The 16,367-nt window shown below is 42.7% G+C and overlaps 2 protein-coding genes across 2 annotated transcripts; both read right to left on the minus strand.

Annotated features, from left to right (window-relative positions):
• Window positions 1-2,147: 2,147 nt before the first annotated feature.
• On the minus strand, window positions 2,148-4,043 carry LOC129669243 (olfactory receptor 56A4-like). The gene is made up of 2 exons (XM_055597409.1): window positions 3,796-4,043; window positions 2,148-2,835 (listed from the first exon to the last, which is right to left on the minus strand). The coding sequence occupies exons 1-2, from the start codon at window positions 4,041-4,043 to the stop codon at window positions 2,148-2,150; spliced, it is 936 nt and encodes a 311-aa protein (XP_055453384.1).
• Window positions 4,044-12,585: 8,542 nt separating this feature from the next.
• Window positions 12,586-13,542, minus strand: LOC129669285 (olfactory receptor 56A4-like). The gene has a single exon (XM_055597447.1). The coding sequence runs from the start codon at window positions 13,540-13,542 to the stop codon at window positions 12,586-12,588; it is 957 nt and encodes a 318-aa protein (XP_055453422.1).
• Between the last annotated feature and the right edge of the window lie 2,825 nt (window positions 13,543-16,367).

A 16,367-nucleotide genomic window follows, 5' to 3' on the forward strand; every position in this document is an offset into this window, starting at 1 on the left:
TTCCTGTGTTGCTTCTGCAATGACAACTGAAAGAGGAATAGGAACATTTCCAAATACGCACAGATCAAAATTAAAGTGAGCCAAAAGAGTGTTCGTGTATCTACATCATTTCCGGACCCAGTTGCATCCAACTACTGAAAGCAAGAGCATGTTGCTGTTTGAATGACTTGAGTAGATATTAGAGAAAATTTCAATTTCTGTTTGCTAAAAGGTTGTGTATTTTCTTTTTAATAATGGCCATTATGATGGGAGTGAGAAGGAATCTAAAAAAACTCTAGTTTTGCAGTGAGGTAAGATTTTTTTTTAGAGAATCATTGGTATTGAGTTATAAATATGTTCAATTAAGACATATTAACATATTAACATTTGTAAGAGTGAGATTTTGTTAGCTATAATAGTCTGTTTAATAATAACGAGTATATTATATAAACAAGATAATGACACAATTTTAGGTGCAATTATGACTTCTGCTTAAAAAAGAGACATAAATGCACTTATATTTCCAATCAGGTGCTAACTATTCAGCTGCAGTTATCTTGAAGTCACAGGAAAAGTTCAATGTTGATTTGTTTTGTTATTATATAGTATGTGAACAAATTTGATGAAACATATAAGCTATACTTCATACAGACAATTAAGGAGATATTTCATTTCACGAAAGTGACACATTTTTAGGGATTCATACATCGTAAAAACAATTGACAACTAATGCTTGCTCAGTTATGGGAAGGGGAACCCGTATAGGTTGTTAGTGGAAGAGTAGACTGGAGCAGCTACTTTGGAAATCAGTTTGGAGGGCCCACAAACATTCTAGAACTAGAGCTGTCATATACAGCTGCACCTACAGAAACCGATTCCCTACTACAGCCCTGTACATCCATCTCCGTTATCGCTCTAGTCACAGTGAATCTAATGTGAGCCGGAAGACCGCAGGAGAAAGTTCAATATTGATTTGTTTCCTTACTCTATACTATGTGAACAAAATGGACCATAAGTATAACACTATGCCTTATACAGACAATTAATGAGATATTTCATACCAGGAAAAGTGACCCAGACTTGGGAAATTTTTCTGATTGTGGTCTTACATGCATTTTCATTTGGGGGTTATAAGGCATGAATATGTGTTGGGTTTTAATGGAATTTTCCCTGAATGAAACTGACACCACTCCTATCAGTGGTCTAGTGGCAAGATCATCTAAACACAGCATGAGTCCTCAGCCTTTCAGAGGCAGATACTTGCTACTGAGGGCTATACTGACAGGCTTAAAAGCACATATCTCCTCAACTTATTGATTCTCTGCAAAACTTGTGACTCATAACTTCAATTTTCACTCACACCCCTGGTCCAAGCTGCTTATCAATCATTTTTAACCTAGAGTATTGAAAGAAGCCCTCTTGGTTTTCCCAATCCTATTCATATGTCCCGTGTCTCTTTGAAAGGGTCTCTTAATCACTATCCTATAAATTTTGAGACACATGGCAGCTCAGTGTCCAAGAGGGTTCCCCAGTAATAGGAACAGGGACTATCTCTAACATGACCTCATGGGCTGGCTCTTTGATCACCACCTCCTGATGGAGGATCAGCCTTACCAGTCCACAGAGGAAGACAATGAAGCCAGTCCTGATGGGTCCTGATAAGCTAGGGACAGATGGAAGGGGAGGAGGACCTCCCCTATCATTGGACTGGGGGTGGGGCATAGGAGAAAAAGAGGAAGGGAGGGCAGGATTGGGAGGGGAAGGGGAAGGAGTCTACAGCTGAGATACAAAGCGAATAAATTGTAATTAATAAAAATAAAATTAAAATTAAAAAAATTTGAGACACACTAAGAATGTAAAGATTGAAAAACACACAGAAGCTGATAAATTCATATTTAATGGCTGCATAATTGATGAATGGACCATGATCAAAGACAGTCAGAATGAAGGACATAGTGGATCTTTAAATTTCGGTTTATCGTATACTCATAGAAGAGAGTGTGAATAAACATTGTGATGGTAATTCTGACATTGTAAGTTCAAGATGAAAGTAGCAGCATAAACCCTGTATTTTGTCATTGCAGTATCCACATCAAACCAACAATAAAATATTCCCAGACTTTCAATATCACTTCCACACGTCCTTCTTTAGCTCATGTATCTCAGAACTAGTGGTTGAGTAGTTTGATGATCCCCTGCTTGATTTTCTGGGTTCGTACTCCATACACAATGGGGTTGAGGGCAGGTGGGATGAGATGATGCAGCACACTGAGGAGAATCGGTACCTCTGAGGGTATCTTCTTTCCTGCCTTGTTTGTGAAGATGAAGACTAGCAAAAGTGTGTAGAAGAAAAGTATAAGGATGAGATGTGAACCGCAAGTACTCAAGGCCTTGGTGACTGCCCCTCCTGACTGCTGGCACATAACAACCCTCAAGATAAAGCAGTAAGAAAGCAAGATGAGCACCAGGTCAGAACCTAGTAGACACCAAACACTCACAAACTGATAGAGCTTATTTAGGTGAATGTCCCCACAAGAAAGCTTTGCTACAGAAATATTGGCACAAATGCAGTTCTCCACATTGCTGGCACAGTAATTGAGTCTAACAGCCAGAACTGGAGCGGGCAGTGTAGCTAGAAGATTGCGGAAAACAATAAAAACGGCTGCAGTAATGACAAACTGCTCTGTGATGATGGATGGGTAGCACAGTGGATGGCAGATGGCCACATAGCGATCATAAGCCATGACCAGAAAGGTAGAGCATTCCATAGGTAAGAAGGTGTTCATGATGAACATCTGCAGAAAGCAGCCCGCAAAGCTGACGGGTTTCATGTTGAACCAGAAGATAAGCAGGACCAGCCGGAATTACCATTCTCAAGTTTCTGTGCATTCGTTATCATCCTAAAACACCTAGGAAATCCGCAAGGTAAATGGTTAAAACCACCCAAGTCCTAAAACCTTGAGGATATATTCTAAGTGGGAAAACTTCCCATGTCTGCGTTGATTCACGGCAACCTCCCTGACGCTGAGATCCTTTTAATACACTTCCTCAAGTCACAGTAACCCCCAACCGTGAAATTATTTTTGTTGCTACTTTAAAACTGTAATTTTACTATTGTTATGAATTGTAATGTAAACAGGTGATGTGCAGGATATCTGATATGTGACCTTTGTGAGAGGTTCAGTCAACCCTCAAAGGCATCCCCCCCCCACCAGACTGAGAACTGCTGATCTACACACTCTAGTTTATACTTTGTTCTAAGTCTAGATCAAGCTTTTATTGTAAAAGCATTTATTCATATCTCTCTTCAGTTGAACTCCTTGATTCTAACCCAGTTCCAGGGGAGTCATCTGCCATCTAATGACACATGAGTCCAAGGAGGATCAAAGACAGTAAATCCAATGTCTACACTGGGACGCTCTTCCATCCCTTCATACTTTAAAGAATCTTTCCCAGCACGTTTCCCAAGCACATGACATACAAAGCCAATTCAACTTTAGTGAGTAAATTCTACATCTCTTGGATAGAGGGAATAGGAAATTTTAGAAACAACGAGAGTATCCCTATAATTAAGGAGAAGTTTGGATTTTAAAATATAACTAACAGTCATCAGGAAAGGAGGCATACACTGGGAGATAATGCTTCAAAAGTTGGCATTAAGAATAAGCGGCAACACAGCTTGAAGCTGAGAGGGATCAGGCATAAGGGTGGAGTGACACACTGAGCATTTTTCTTCAGGAATAAGAGGATTCACACAAGGAAAACAAAGACCTACATAGCTGAAGGTGAAAACTGAGAGGCCTGGAGGGTCTGACCTTGGGGATGACCGTGAGGCAGAGAATGACATCAAGCACAGAGAGGATGGCAAGCAGATAGCGCATGGGCGCATGCAGAGATGCTGCCTGGTGGATGGTGAACAACAACACAAAGTTGGCTGTACGAGCCAAAACCAGGAGAGGAGCCAAGATGACGGATAACCAGTGCTGTGTGTCCTGCACCCCTGGGAAGCAGATCAGCAGAAATTCTGTCACCTGGGTCCCTGTGTTGTTGGGAGAGGATATCATGATGGCAGGTAAGGCTGAAAGTATCTGAAAAGAAACAGGCAACAGTTCAAGGGTTCCAGTGTTCATCAACAGAATAACGTATTCCATTTCCTTCTATTTGGACCACACAACTTTCTTCTGCAGTAATTTTCTCTTTTTATTAATTACACTTTATTCACTTTGTAGCCCCTCTGTAGCCCCCTCCCTCATCCCCTCTCAACCCCACCTTCCCTCCCTCATCTCCACCCATGTCCCTCCCCCAGTCCACTGATGGGGGAGGTCTTCCTCCCCTTCCATCTGATCCTAGTTTAGCAGGTCTCATCAGGACTAGCTGCATTGTCTTTCTCTGTGGTCTGGTAAAGCTGTACCCCCCCCAGGGGGAGGTGATCAAAGAGCAGGCTACTGAGTTCATGTCAGAGACAGTCCCTGTTCCCATTACTAGAGAGCCCACATGGACACTGAGCTGCCATGGGCTACATCTGTGCAGGGGCAGAGTGCAGGGAATCTTATGAAAGAAGGGGGAGATAGAGAGACCTGGAGGGGACAGGAGCTCCACATGGAGAGCAACAGAACCAAAATATCTTAAGAAATTTTCATTAGCACTCATAACTGAAAATAACTTCCTTTCTATATGTTCTAAGATGAAGCTCGAAGCTTGGTCTCAGGTGCAGCCACACTTAGAGGGCATTTCTCTCTGTGTAAATCACTCTGAGCTTCACTTGCGTCGTTCCTTTCCCTTAGAATGAACCCTTCTGTCCCCAAATAATGAACTCTTGCTTGCTCCCATCATACTTCTATCAAAAGCTCCACTTCTCAGAAAAAGTGATTTTTTTTTTTTGTTTATCACTTTAAACGTCTCTTTTCTTTTCCTACTGCCTAACACACAGCAAACTGTAAATGAAGCAGAGAGTAAAACATCATTTATTGGTGAAACATACTCAGCTCCATGATACAAAGACACAAGCTGGGGCTGAAATAGAAGCCTCCTCCCTCCCTTCTACCTTTCATACTTACAGAATGTGCCATGTGCTGGCTGGGGTAAGGGCCAAGCTATGCAAAGTGTGATGACAGCCTGACAAGCAAGGTGTGAGCGCCTGTACTATCTTGTCATTGCTGTTTGGGGGTAGCTTGCCACTCTCTGCTTTTGAGGCCCATTCCACAGCAGAGAATCCATACCTGACGTTGTAAATCCACTGAGAAGACCACGACGGTGAAGGGCATAGAATGAGGTGAGGACTCAGTTCTGTTGTTTGAATAAACTGCCACAGCACTGATTACCTTCTAAGATATGTTTACACCCGCAGACACTTACCACTATGAACCTTTCCTGGAGGAGCCCACGGACACTTACCACTATGAACCTTTCCTGGAGGAGCCCACGGACACTTACCACTATGAACCTTTCCTGGAGAAGCCCGTCTTTCTGATGACCAGTGATGGAAGAAGAGACTTGCTCCTGCTGGTCCAGAGAATGAATGGTGGTTGGCTAGTGCTCATCCCTAAACAAGACCTTGATACCATCCCCTTCAAGACTCGGGGAACAGGGTACAAGAAGGTACAGAGAGGTACAGGTGTGAGCCACCGTACAGAGAAAAGAGCTGCTAGAGGACATCTTCTGGTCAACATGGACTCTCAACAACTACAGTGGCATGCTGGTCTGAATGAGAAGATTCCCATCAATAACCAGGAGTGGACAGAGGGGAGACTTAGGGGACCTTGCCCTAACTTCGGAACAATACACTCTGGAGAGATTAAAGAACGAAGAGTTATTGCCTTCAGCTGTGTACCTGCTGATGCTCCATGAGGTTCCAGTGGGCATCCCAGACGAAACACACAGATGTCCCCTAAAAGACTCCAACCAGCAGGGGATCGAAGCAGATGCAAACCTCACAGCCAAACTTTTCACAGAGTGCAGGGAGGCTTATAGAAGAGGAGGGATATAAAAGGACCCAGAGAAGACAGGAGGACTTCCCCTATCAGTGGACTAGGGAAGAGAGATAGAAGAGGAAGAAGGAGGGGGGGGAGGTGGGACCAGAAGGAGATAAGGGAGGAAGCTACAACTGGGATACAAGGTGAATAAATTGTAACTAATAATAAAGAATTTTTAAAAGACCATGCACATACCATCAAATCAAGGTAGCCACCTTTCTTGGGAGGATCAAAGCACATAAAGACAGAAGACAATTTGGGTTTCCTTCCTTTTTGTTTCTGTCAGTGAGCAAGAATACAGACATGCCCTATGGGGTCAGCTGACCCACAACCTGGCTACTCAAGTTCTTCTGACACCAATTGTCCTCAGTGTCTTCATGTACTAACATTCACAGGGCGTAATAACATCCTGAAATACATAACAAAGTCAAAGGGCAAACTTCAAGGATCACTGGAACTTGGTTTTCTGAAGCACAGTTCCTGAAGAACTTACTAAGTTTCCTCTGAGAGCAGATTTGACCACACCATTGTTTGGACAGAACGTGTGGCTCGTCAACTTCTCACTGGTCCTGAGCTTGTGGCTTTGGTGTTTGGCTTTTATAAAAATGTTAGCTATGTATTAACCACTCTCCTGTGACTGGAAAGACTCAGGTTTGGAGATGTTGCTCCCATGGGATCCTGTCTCTCTGAAGATACAAAGACACATCTAATGTAAATAAACAAACAAATAGATTTCTGCTTTAAAGTCGTATATGGTCTCTCTGGAGATGACTGGGTATAGCAAAAGCTTAAATGTACTGCTTCCAACGGGAAGGAGTATCGCTGAGGGGCAGAGAACATGCATGGTTTTTACATCATTTTATCTTAATCATTTGTATGTGGGGAAGGGAGGGTATTTGCACAAGAGTACAGTGCTTACAGATCCCAGAAGAGAGTGTTGGAGTCCCGAAACCTGGGGTTACAGGGGATTAAAAGCCACCTGGCATGGATGCTGGAGCCGAACTTGTGTCCTCAGCAAGACCAGTGTGTGCCTTTAACTGCTGAACCATCGCTCCAGCCCCAGTGACGAGGGAAATCCAAGGAAAACTAAGTTGAGAGTCTATCTCAGTCCTGTTAGAATAACCATCACCAAGGGAAAAATAGGAAATGATGGTAACAATTCCAGATATCAGGGACAATATATATATATTGCTGTTGGTAATATAAACCACTACTGCCATTATAGAAAATGGTACAATGGCCCTTAAGAGGATTAAAAGTAGAATTAACATATTACTTATCTTTACCTCTTCTGGGTCTATATGCACAGGAGAAGTCATGATCAGGAGTGAGAACAGTGCTTACCTGGTATGTAAAGTGAGAAGAACGTTTTTAGAGCTAAGATACTTAAGGTAGAATTAGGATATGGCTGATGTTCATGCTCACATACCTGTGAGAAGAGGGAGTAATTCACTTCCTTAATGAGCTAATTTGTCATAATTTAGGAGCCCTCTCCTCATAACTGATGTGGCAACTGAATCTCACATTGAAGAGATCATCTGTAAACAGTGACACGTGGCTTGTGCTTAGGGAAACATGGTGGAATTAGTGACTCAGGCTGCTAAATGGCAACACAAATTAGCACAGAACATTAAAATTCAACTAATGCCCATGTGGCTTCTCACCATTGCTGGCTACTTCTGCTGCTGTCTCAGGAAGCTCACTCAAGTCCTGGGCCTTCCACACAGGAATGCTGAGCATTTGAACATGAGGGCAGTTTTGCCTTACTGTGGCTGCTTCCCTGCTCTGAGCCGCCCCTGAGACCTGAAGTCTGGAGAGTGAGGTGTAGGAGACACTTGGTCAGTAGAAGACAGACAAAGGTGACAGAAGACACAGGGATTTGGCAGTCCGTGTCCCGGGTATTTAGTGTGTGGGTGGGTGTGAGGCAGCAGTAACTGAGAGGAAAACATGATTTCATCTAGGACTGTGACTTCATGAAACATGTAAGAGTCAAAATAAGATGAAGATGTGGGAGAATGAAACATAAGTTTTGGCTGAAGCAAGGATATATGCACTGTTACTAAAACAAGATAAGGTACATTACATACATTCTAGCTGAAGTACTATATAGAAATAATAGAAACTTCGTCGAGTTGTTTTGTTCCCTCACAAGCCTCCATGGACATCACAAAAGAATATTTGAAATCTGCCCTGATTTTTCTGGAATAAATATTGTGGAGGCATTTGAGAAGCTAGAGGCAGATTAACCATGCTCCGAGAGTAACAAAGGGTTCATGCTTCACAGCTTGTGTTCATGCCTGTGAAGCCTGGAGTGCGTATTTCTAAAGGTACCCATATATGTCCAAGTTAATATCTTATTCAGCTAATTAATACTTTACACATAATACATGATTAACTTGCTTCTCATTTACTGGTGCTCAAGGCTGAGATCCACACAATTGCCCATTACAGCAATATTACCTTCCTTGTATTTCAAAATACAAAATAATAATAAGTAATAATAATAACAATAACAATAATAATACATAAAATGCTTTGAGTGATCAGGTGCTCATGAGCTCTAGTTATGGAAGTGTTGTAGCTACAAAAACACAACTTCTTGCCTATATTCCTACCAGTACTAATCTAAATAATTTCTTTTATTATTTTTTATTTTTATTAATTACACTTTATTCACTTTGTATCCCCCCCCATAAGCCCCTCCCTCCTTCCCTCCCGATCCCACCCTCCTACCCTCTTCTTCACGAATGCCCCTCCCCAAGTCCACTGATAGGGGAGGTCCTCCTCTCCTTCCTTCTGATCCTAGTCTATCAGATCACATCAGGAGTGGCTGCATTGTCATCTTCTGTGGCCTGGTAAGGCTGCTTCCCCCTCAGAGGGAGGTGATCAAAGAGCAGGCCAATCAGTTCCTGTCAGAGACAGTCCCTCTTCCCATTACTATGGAAGCCACTTGGACACTGAACTGCCATGGGCTACATCTGTGCAGGGGTTCTAGGTTAACTCCATGCATGGTACTTGGTTGGAGTATGAGTCTCTGGGAAGACCCCTGTGTTCAATTTCTGGTTTTGTTGCTCTCCTTGTGGAGTTCCCGTCCTCTCCAGTTACTGCTGCTCCACACCCACCCATACACTAAATACCCGGGACACGGACTGCCAAATCCCTGTCTCTTCTGTCACAAATGGGTGGGACTGGGAGGAGAAGAGGGAGGGGGCTGCAGTGGGGATACAAAGTGAATAAATGGTAAGAAAGAAAGAAAGAAAGAAAGAAAGAAAGAAAGAAAGAAAGAAAATTTAAAAAAAAAAAAGAAGATGATGATGACCCAGTGAAAGAAACTCTACTAGAGGCCATGAATGGCACAGCAGGCAGGCAGGCAGGCAGGCAGGCACAGCAGGCACAGCAGGCAGGCAGGCAGGCAGGCAGGCACAGCAGGCACAGCAGGCAGGCACAGCAGGCAGGCAGGCAGGCAGGCACAGCAGGCAGGCACAGCAGGCAGGCACAGCAGGCAGGCAGGCAGGCAGGCAGGCACAGCAGGCAGGCAGGCAGGCAGGCCTATGTCCTGTGAGGCAGTGTGTTAGAAAACAAAGATCAGCAGCACTTGAATCTAAGAAGCAAATGAAAGTGAAGCCAGGAGTTTGCATTTAGAAGATAATTGCATATTTGAGGTCTGGTTGAGAATCACCTCATGAATTAAGTCTTCTAGGACCTTCAATCATATGATAAGAAGGTAAATGTTTTCCTCTTAGATGAGAAAACCAGAGCTTAAGTTGAGATCAAAGATGTCAGAGTTTACAAAAAATTCAGTGTCCTTCCAAGGGAAGAAGTCTCGGGTTCTGTGACATATGAGGTTGCATTGAGCTGAACGTTATGGGAGTTTTGTTCTCTTTTCTTTTGTTTGGTGCTTTTTTTTTTTAATATATTATATAAATAATGAGTCTTTCCCTAGGAAACAGTCAAAGGAAATAAGAAACAAGATGTGATGTTTTAATCACTTTTATCCAGGAAAAGACCCGCAACACATAAAACATTTTATTTCAGCTTCTCTAAACTATGTAAAGTTGAGAAGATTAATAATGCACTTCGCATGGCAGAGCTTAGGGATGGGCCCGTGGCTGAGGGGCAAGTTAACTCCATTGGTGAGTGAAGGACAGCATTGTGCGTGGATAACAGAGGCCTGAAAGGTAGGCATGGTCTGTAAGTGAACAAAGTGGAGTCAGGTTTTTAAAAGGAGAATACGCTTAAAGCAAGATTATCAGTAAGTGGGGGATATAATCTCAGAAAAAACTGAACCGACAGCTGAGTGTGAAGGGAGGGATGATAGAAGATTGTTTGAAGCATTCTATCTTTTGGTTAGAATCAAACTTTGATGTTATGAAACAGAAAGAAAATCAAAGCTATTTTAGATGAGAGGAAATATTATATAAATGTTAAATTTATTTACAAATCTCCTTAGAACAGTTAGATTATCCTAGATCAGTGTGTCAAAAGGCATTTCAAGTGACCCTTAGAAATAACACACAGGAAGTTCTCAGTTACTTGTCCAAAAGAGGTCTGGCTTCTGATAAGTTAATCCTTGGAAATACCTATCAAGCCATCACTAACACTTGCAGTATGAGTATGACCTGGATTGTAGGTATTAGAATCCATGTTTAGCAAAGTCTACCAACTCAGATGCCTGGATCTTGCAGCTGTGTGACTGACAAGCTGGTCTTAACGTAGAGAGAGAAAAAAATGTATATATCCAAGACAACAAGTAAAAAAAAGGGGGGGAGGGAACAGATGGTGACTTAAATCTGATGGAAAAGTCAGAGAGGATGACATGAAGTCAGACATTGATAAAACAGTTCAAAAAACGATGTTTCTGTCAAATCCTTCTCCTCAGGGCCCAAAGAACCCTGTGGAAGAGGAAATGGAAAAAGTGTAAAAGCCATCGAGGGTGGAGGATAGCAAGGAAACTAAACTAACTGAACAGCACTGGATGCTCAGATGAGCTCACAGAGGCTGAGGCACTGCAGACACAGGGCCCGCAGGAGTCTGCAGCACACTGAGTCCTCAAGGTGAGAGGAGCAAGGAACACAGGCATCCTCCCCTAACCCAGGAGCTCTCTCCAAGCGATAACCACTGAAAACGCGATCTAGCGGAGTCTCACTGGGGAGACAAGACACTCTTAAGATAGGCTGTGTGCCCAGCACGACCTGTTGTGCCGTGACATCGCTTTTAACTCCACAGGTCCTTTGTCTTGTGGTCTTACGGGCTTCCTGTGTCTGAGAACATATGTATCTCTGTGTCTATACATTTTTCTTATGCTGCTTCCTCTGCCCTTATTCTTCCAGTCACTTATTTTCTCCTGTTTGAATTGTTTTTGTTTTATATTGTGTTATTTTGTTTTGGTTTTATTCCTTAGATGATTATTGTTTAAAATGAGGCAGAAAGGGAGTAAATCTGGATGGAAGGGGAAGAGGAAAGGAACCAAGAAAGGTGGGGAGAGAGGAGACTAATCAGACTCCACTGTGTGAAAATAATCTATTTTCAACAAAAAGAAAAAATGAAATAAAATCAAAGTTAAGTTTGATGTAAAATAATAAAATCAAATTAGTTCTGTAATGTTAATTCACTCTTTACTTCTATATGACATAATTTCAAAATAAATGTTTGGTTCAACTAAACAATAAACAAATAAAATGTTAGTAAGATCTGTCAGGGCATCATTCACAGCAGCAAACAGGAATGAGCAGCATTAGGGAGAATCAGGAGATCTGACATGTAAGTACACACAAACAATTTAACAAGCAGGAAAGCGCTGAAACTATTGAAATTACATCTATACATTATATGAAAAATATAGCAAGTCCTTCTCACATAGATGAGGCCATGGAAGTTTTCAAATTACGCCACAATGCAAAACCCTCAGGGTTTGGGTGCAACAGAAGCCAGGAACCAAGCCTAACCCAGGCAGCTCAGCTCTCAGCTCTTATTCTCCTCATATCTGTGGTGGCTTTACTGTCTCATAGAACTCAGCTTCACTCCATCAGGTCCTATTTCAACACGATTACTTAACAATTAAAAGTTACACGTGTGCACTGAAGGTTTTAAGGGACTTAGAAACGTGAGTGCCTTTCAAGACGTATGCTTAGGATGTGATGTAGCTGATGGAGCACTTGCTTCCCTGTGCAAAGTCCTATACTCAGCCTCCAGCCCCACGCCAATCTTATCGACTAAACAGTTTTTCAGACAGCCCACCCATTCCCCAAGTTTTTCTTTCTGATCGGATTACTTGAGCTTTGAGGGGAAAAAAAAGACATGACGTTGGGAACAGGCTGATGGGGGGCTCAGTTAGAAGGGGTGATGTAATATAAACACCTTGCGTGCATGTATGAATCTTTAATGCAATTTAAGAACCAGTCCGATTGCGTATGCTTTATGTCAAGTTTGTGTGTCAAGCCACATATGTCAACCATATGTGACTGCTGCAGATCTCTAGATGGGTCTGTAGAGAACCATTCACATTGTGTCAGTGGAAGTTTGAGGAGCAGATACCCATACTTATTCTTACAGTCAATGTTTAAATGTTCTGTGCAACACAGACACTGTTTCCGATTAACAGTATCTGTCCCCAGGCCATGACTCATCTTATTTCTTATAACCGCCTAAGCAGGTTTCGGATTCCCTGCTTGATCTCCCTGGTTCTCACCCCATACACAATGGGGTTCAGAGCTGGGGGGATGAGGTGATGCAGGATGTTGAGCAGGATGGGGACATCCGGGGGAATCCTCTCCCTGGCCAGGTTAGTGATGACCAGCACCAGCAGGACTGTGCTGAAGAAGAGGATGAGGATGAAGTGGGAGCCACAGGTGCTGAGGGCCTTCGCCACAGCTCCCTCAGCTTTGATCCTGAGCACAACACTGAAGATAAAAGAGTAGGAGATAACTATGAGGATGAGGTCAGAGCCAAGCAGGGTCCAGCCTATGACAAACTGGTAGAGTTTGTTAAAGGTGATGTCATCACAAGAGAGTTTGGATACAGACATGTTAGTGCAGATGCAGTTCTTGATAATTCGTGCACAATATCTCAGTTGAGAAGAAAGTATGGGGATCGGCATAGTAAGAATTCCATTTCGGGCTGCCACAAAGATGGCAGCCCTAACCACAAACTGGTCAGTGATGATGGATGGGTACTGCAGAGGCTTGCAGATAGCCACATAGCGGTCATAGGCCATGACCATGAAGGTGCAGGACTCCATTGTCAGGAAACTGTTCATGACGAACATCTGGAGGAAGCAGGCAGAGAAGCTGATGGACCTGTTGTCAAACCAGAAGATGGCCAGGACCTTAGGTATGACAGTGAGGCAGAGCACAAGGTCCAGCAGGGAGAGAAGGCCGAGCAGGTAGTACATGGGCTCGTGCAAAGAGGCCTCCATCCTGATGGTGATGAGAAGGGTGGCATTGGCCCCCATGGCCAGGAGGAAGAGGAGGCTGAGGGGCAGGGACAGCCAGTGCTGCCAGGTCTGATAGTTAGGGAAGCAGATGAGGAGGAAGTCAGAGACCAGGATAGAGGAAGTGTTGCTTTGTGCTTCCATGTATTGCCTTCTGATCATGGCTGACACCAGAAAACCTTGGGGCTAGATAAAATATAAATCATCCACACACTATGAATATCCACAAGGAGGTAGTATATTTCCCAGATAATCAATAAAATGTAGTAGGGGGGCCTAGGAGTTGGCTCAGAAGGTAAAAGCGCTTGCTGACAAACTGGTTACCTGAGTTCAATCCCTGGACCAACATGGCGGAAGAAGAGAACTGACTCCCACAGGTTCTCCTTTATCTTTCACACATGTGCCGTGGCTTGCCTGGGACACTTCTCAGCCCCACACATACAATAAATAAATAATTTTAAAATCACAAGAGCTTATCTGGCCTTGTCCCACGTGTACGTCCGTCCTCTAAATGGCCTCTAAGAACTGACAGAAAGCTGTATTTCCTGGTTTTATTTGGATAATAACAGTTTATGCTGCTTTTTAATTCTTTATGCCTAACTTGATAAATAAATCATATTATCAGCATTCTTAAAATGAAATGCCATTGTTGTTTAATTCCACACAGCAAAGGGCAAAGGCATAGTTAGTAAGTTAGTACAGCTACTTTTTCTTAGTCACAGTAGTGAAAACATGAAGTCTGTAATCTCTCCCTATTAGATTTTCCTTTCCCTGAAACAAAATATTCAGGCCTTCAAGCTGACCAGCCATGAAGACTTCACTGGACTTTCCTTCTTCCAAGAGAAGTTATCACAGGAAAGTCAGAAGCCAGACCCCAGCGAATCACTAGACTGTATCTGGTGACTTCTTTGGAGACATTTGATGACATAAAAAAAACAGACTCAGTGATAAGATATGACAAAGACATCCTCTAATGTCCCAGACAATGGGTAAAATGAGAACAAGAGATTTCAGGAGCAGCTTTTGGATAGTAGTCACTGACTCCCGTGAATTCTCCCACAGTCATTAAGCAGCTCCCCATTAGTTGCTGGCCTCATAAGCAATAACTGACCTACGAAACATTTAACGAACTGAAGGTTTACTTGATTTCCACACCAGGGCTATTCTCTGAGACTAGATGGATATGCCCCAATAAAACTATACTTTTAATGCTCTGAGAAAGCCCACACTTGGAAATTTAACTGCACACTGAGTGCTCCTGATGAGGGCTGAAGTCTCCTATGCTCAGCTTCCCTTCCTTATCTGTAGAATAGCAGTGACTTTCTCTAAGGCAAGGGGGAAGTGTGAGTAGCCGAAGGCATCTTGGAGGTAGAAAGAAACTCATTTACTTTCTGTTTTGCCCACTATATGATCACCCTACACAGGCTTCCCAGCGCTGTAAAGTCTAGAGCAAAAATGTAATATAAACCACGTGTCACCCAAAAGCTACTGGGCACAGCGTGAGACAGTCCTGAAGGGCACTTGTCCTTTCGCTTTGATAATACCTCAAGGTAATCTTGATGCTAATTCAATGCCATCTCTTACTTGTAGACGGCATATGGGAACGTATTTTATCTGGTTCCCATTGAAAATTACAGTAAAAATATCTCTCCCTTTCAGGAGTTTTTGTGAGTTGATCTACTTTGCTTCAGAATGGAAACCCATAAAAGACAGGGATAATCGACACATGCTTTGTCCCAGCACAGACCATCACACAGATGTCTTCCAAAGACAGGCTCTCTAGCAAACGGCAACCCAGGAACCACCACCCAACCCACATCCTGCTTTTCTCTAACACCTTCCTTAAAGCAGAGAATCTATATCTACTTTTTATTAACAAACATACTGACTATTTACTCTGGAATGGCAAATTTTTCAAATGTCATCAAATGTGGCACTAGGCACATTATTTTTGTGTAAGAAATATCTGGAAATTAGCACCAAAATTAATGCTAATAAGGTAAAGCAAAACAGGGAAGATCTAAAAGGTAGAAATTGAATTAGAAATAATGCAACCTCACATATAAATCCAAATAAAAACATATTTATCCTTTCCTATTGTTCAGACTATAGAAACTTACCTTGGCTAGATGATAGTAAGCTTAAAGAAATAAATTCTCTTATGCAAAGTTATCTTTATCATTTTAAATTGGTTATGAAATTATTTTCCTGGAACAATAAAACAATGGTAAAGAATTCTATTAATATACTGTCTAGAAACTCCAGAGGAATGTGGTGGCTTGAGCGATGGAAGAGATGATCTGATCCTGCCTAAGAGGCAAGATGGCACTGACATGTAAGGTAGGGTGGGGAGAGCAACCAAGGAGCCAGGATATCTGTGCCTCAGTCATCTGACACCTGTATGGACAGCAGACTTTTGTATGGAGGCTGCACTGTAGCTGATAACAAACTTGCTGAGACCTTCCTAGATTCTGACTCATATAGACAATGATGAAGTATACATATAATTCAAGACTCTTTACCTTGATAATATTTGTTTTCTAAATGTTCACTATACAGCTCATACTGGAAGATGGAAGACCCAACAGAAAGTGGAAGTGTTCCTGACTCTGAGAAGCTGACAGAATCTAAGTTTTGCATATCAGGCTTGCAGTAATCCTACTGGAAGGCGTCCTTCTGCCTGTATTAGACACCCATGTCTCCACACACACCACCATCTCTTCTGCAATATTCCTCATTCCGAGCCAACATCAGCAGCTACCAGAGCAGCTCCACATTGCTATTTATGAAAGCTGGTTGCACTATTTAGAGCAGCTTCTCAGAGATGCTGAGGGGAATTTTCATGCCCTAAGCTCCACCCCATCCCTTCTCTCCACAATGGCCACAGGGGCTAAGGCCACTTCAGCCATCTGAACTGGGAGCATACAGCTTATTCCTCGTGGAGTTAGATAAGAAACCACAGAAGACAAGCACAACACGGAAGCAAT

Source organism: Psammomys obesus, unplaced genomic scaffold (genome assembly GCF_907164565.1).
Source record: "Psammomys obesus unplaced genomic scaffold, mPsaObe1.curated_primary_1811, whole genome shotgun sequence".
In the NCBI taxonomy this organism is placed as follows: Eukaryota; Metazoa; Chordata; class Mammalia; order Rodentia; family Muridae; genus Psammomys; species Psammomys obesus.

Excerpts from the sequence above, each read along its gene's own strand:
- LOC129669243 (XM_055597409.1), bottom strand. The coding sequence starts at position 4,043 with ATGATATCCTCTCCCAACAACACAGGGACCCAGGTGACAGAATTTCTG. Across the intron at positions 2,836-3,795 it reads TGCCTCACGGTCATCCCCAA|GGTCCTGCTTATCTTCTGGT; the intron begins GGTCAGACCCTC and ends GTAATTCCGGCT.
- LOC129669285 (XM_055597447.1), bottom strand. The coding sequence starts at position 13,542 with ATGATCAGAAGGCAATACATGGAAGCACAAAGCAACACTTCCTCTATC.